Consider the following 2,926-nt stretch of genomic DNA (forward strand, 5'->3'; position numbering starts at 1 on the left):
AGTGTTACGTCATGTTTATGACAGGTGTTATGTCATGTTTATGACAGTGTCATGTCAGTCTTATTCACACCCCTTCAAATAAAGTGTTACCAGTAAAGCTTACTTACCCTAACAGATAAGCTAACTTACCCAGCTTTGGGTAAATTAGCTTATCTAAGCTAACTCAGATTAGCTAACTTTACGTTAGCATAGCATAATTTTGCCTAGTTTATATTGTTTTTATTTAGTTTCCATTAGCTTGTCTCGGTTTAGCTTAGCTTATCTTACCCAGTTTATCTTGATTTAAGTTCATGTAGCTGACCGTAGCTTGTATTAGTTTCCATTTATTTTATATTTTTACCTTAGCTTAGCTTGTGTTAGCTTACACTGTAAAGATTAGATTATTTTCTTTAATTCAGTTGCTATAGTTTGAAGTTTATCTCAGTGTATTTAGTGTAGCCTATTTCTGCTGACAGTGCAGCTGGTATTTATTTCTGGTTGCCCTCAACACGGTTGACGGTGGCGACAGGAGTTTGTCCTGTAAGCTGTGGGTTTCTGGTTCAAACCCACTTTATTTGAACTGTTTTACAGTTTCTAACATAACGTGGTGAAACCTAGTTTTAGCTCCTGATTGCAGTAGCAGGTTTTCTTAAGGCATAACCTGATTGTTGATCGATTCAAGCTTATGTTTTAAAAATGGGACATTACATATCAAATAACATTTACATGTAAATATATGAGATTATAGGCAGGTCCCGTTGGCAGGTTAACAATAATAAGAAAAAACATCATCAGATTACTGCATAAAAAAACTTTCATACAGGAGAAAATGTCATAAACAATTGTTTGCAATTTGTTGTCTATAATGGTTCAATAAATTTGAATTAAGTTGATAAGTTGAGTTAGCATAACAGTGCTAAAAGTGGAGATTTATAAACTAAGCTAGGCTAAGCTAAGCTAAACTGGCTAATTGTGGCTAGAAAATGATTCTGTGTCCTGTAGCAGAAAAAAACTTTGAATTCTGGATCGATTCAAAATGCTCAAAAATCATGTTTTGAAATTTGTTTGTATGTCTTTGCTGCTCCGACCTGCTAGTGTACTGAATAATGTCCCATTCAAAGTCCGCCGTGTATATTTTGAATATTTCTTTGATATTTTTTTAAATTAAGAAAAATTCAGGCAGCGAAGCTAACATAATGCTGGTAGTTTTGTTTAAATATAAACTGGTGGAATTTGATACAGTATGGAAATTTATGAAAATGTTTTAAATAATTGTTGTATTTGCTAAAACTTCCTCTTGTCGCTCATCATTTAAACAGAATCTCTAGACCAGGGGTGTCAAACTCCAGTCCTGGAGGGCTGGTGTCCTGCAGCTTTTAGAAGTGCCTCTGCTGCACCACACCTGAATAGAATAATTAGGTCATTAGCAAGGCTCTGGAGAACTGAGGAGGTAATTAAGCCATTTGATTCAGGTGTTTTGTACCTGTGGCACATCTAAAAACTGCAGGACAGCGGCCCTTCAGGACTGGAGTTTGACATCCCTGGTCTAGACTGAATAGAAAAATCCTTTCTGAATCAAATCGAGTCGAATCGACTGGAAGATTTTCATCTCTGGTTCCCAAAGCGACAACAAACAGATCCAGGTAGTAAATGAATAAATGATCCGGTTACTCTGAAAACGCAGAAACTTTGGGATGTGTCTTACCTGCAGCAGCAGGTGGTACTTGAGGATCCTCTGCACGGGTTTGAGCAGGTACGTCTCCAGGGGCAACGAGTGGTTCAGGGTCGCCTGCCGCTCCTGGAAGAACCGGACCAGACTGCCGTTCTTCATGCAGTCCCTGAGGACCGCCACCGAGCTGCGGGGACACGAAGGACACGGTGAGAACGTTGCTGGACCAGCTGGACCCACAGACACCGAGGGAGACTCTGGTGAAGGCTCCCTCCAACATGGAGGAACACCGAGCAGATCCGGGCCGAGTCCAGGTGATAAAGACCCGTTCTGGATCCGGTTCCCCGGCAGCCATCACAGCAGGAAGCCGAGGAATCCTCGACAGCAGAGAGGAAGAGGAGCGGAGGAGGTCAGGGCGCCGACGGGGAACCGGACACGAGGCTCGTCCTCCAGATGGACGTTAACCAGAGGAAGAAACTGAGGCGGTAATGTCTTCCACAGACGTTCAGCAAAATGCTGCAAACATTTAAACATCTGTGATGTGGAAACATTTTGGCTTTGCTGGAATCATGATGCTTCCAGATTATTTCTACATAAATTATTAGCTGCTCAGCAGATTTAGAAGAAGAGCATCGATTCTTTAAAAAGATTCCTGTCTGACCTGAAGGTCATAAAGAGATCCAGCAGAACCGGGCCATGCAGGTGGTGACATGGTTCAAACACGCTGACATCAGCAGGAAGCGTCAAACCTGGGCTGTTTCTACTTCCTGGAATTTCTTCTTCTACTGCCCTAATTTATTCATAAAGCTCTTAAATAAACAGCAACGTTTTCCTGCTTCGGTCTGTTTAATTCTGGTTTCCTGCTGTTTTCTTCCAGGTTTAGTTTGGAGATTAGTCAGTTTATCCTGATGGTGCTTCAGTTTTAAAGCAGCATAGAGCGGATCAGACCTGTAGGAAGCTAACGTTTCTGGAAGCCAGTCAGGAGGTAAATGATGGCTTTGTGACTGGGGGAATGTTGACTGGGCCTTAAACCCAGTAACCCGCTCCGTTCCTCCACGGCTCATCGGCGTCCAAGTGGAGCTCAGCAGGATGGATGGGTTCAGCATGTGAAGGCTCTCCTTCCCCTGAGGTCTGCTCCATGTTCCAGCTGCATTCCTCTCTGCTGTCAGGCCTGCAGACGCTCCTGGAGGTGTTCAGCAGCTTGGATCAGCTGCTGGAGAACAACCCAACGATTCCTGAAGTACAACCCAACGATTCAGAGAACAACCCAACGATTCC

General features: G+C 42.8%; 1 protein-coding gene across 1 annotated transcript in view; it reads right to left on the minus strand.

The window, feature by feature from the left end:
- The window catches only part of plekhg2 (pleckstrin homology domain containing, family G (with RhoGef domain) member 2), a 52,985-nt gene that overhangs the window by 25,572 nt on the left and 24,487 nt on the right, over window positions 1-2,926 (minus strand). Inside the window, exon 6 of the mRNA XM_008402063.1 lies at window positions 1,685-1,835. Within this exon, the coding sequence (XP_008400285.1) occupies window positions 1,685-1,835 (151 nt within the window). The remainder of the gene's footprint in view (window positions 1-1,684; window positions 1,836-2,926) is intronic.

Source organism: Poecilia reticulata, unplaced genomic scaffold (genome assembly GCF_000633615.1).
Source record: "Poecilia reticulata strain Guanapo unplaced genomic scaffold, Guppy_female_1.0+MT scaffold_159, whole genome shotgun sequence".
Classification (NCBI taxonomy): Eukaryota; Metazoa; Chordata; class Actinopteri; order Cyprinodontiformes; family Poeciliidae; genus Poecilia; species Poecilia reticulata.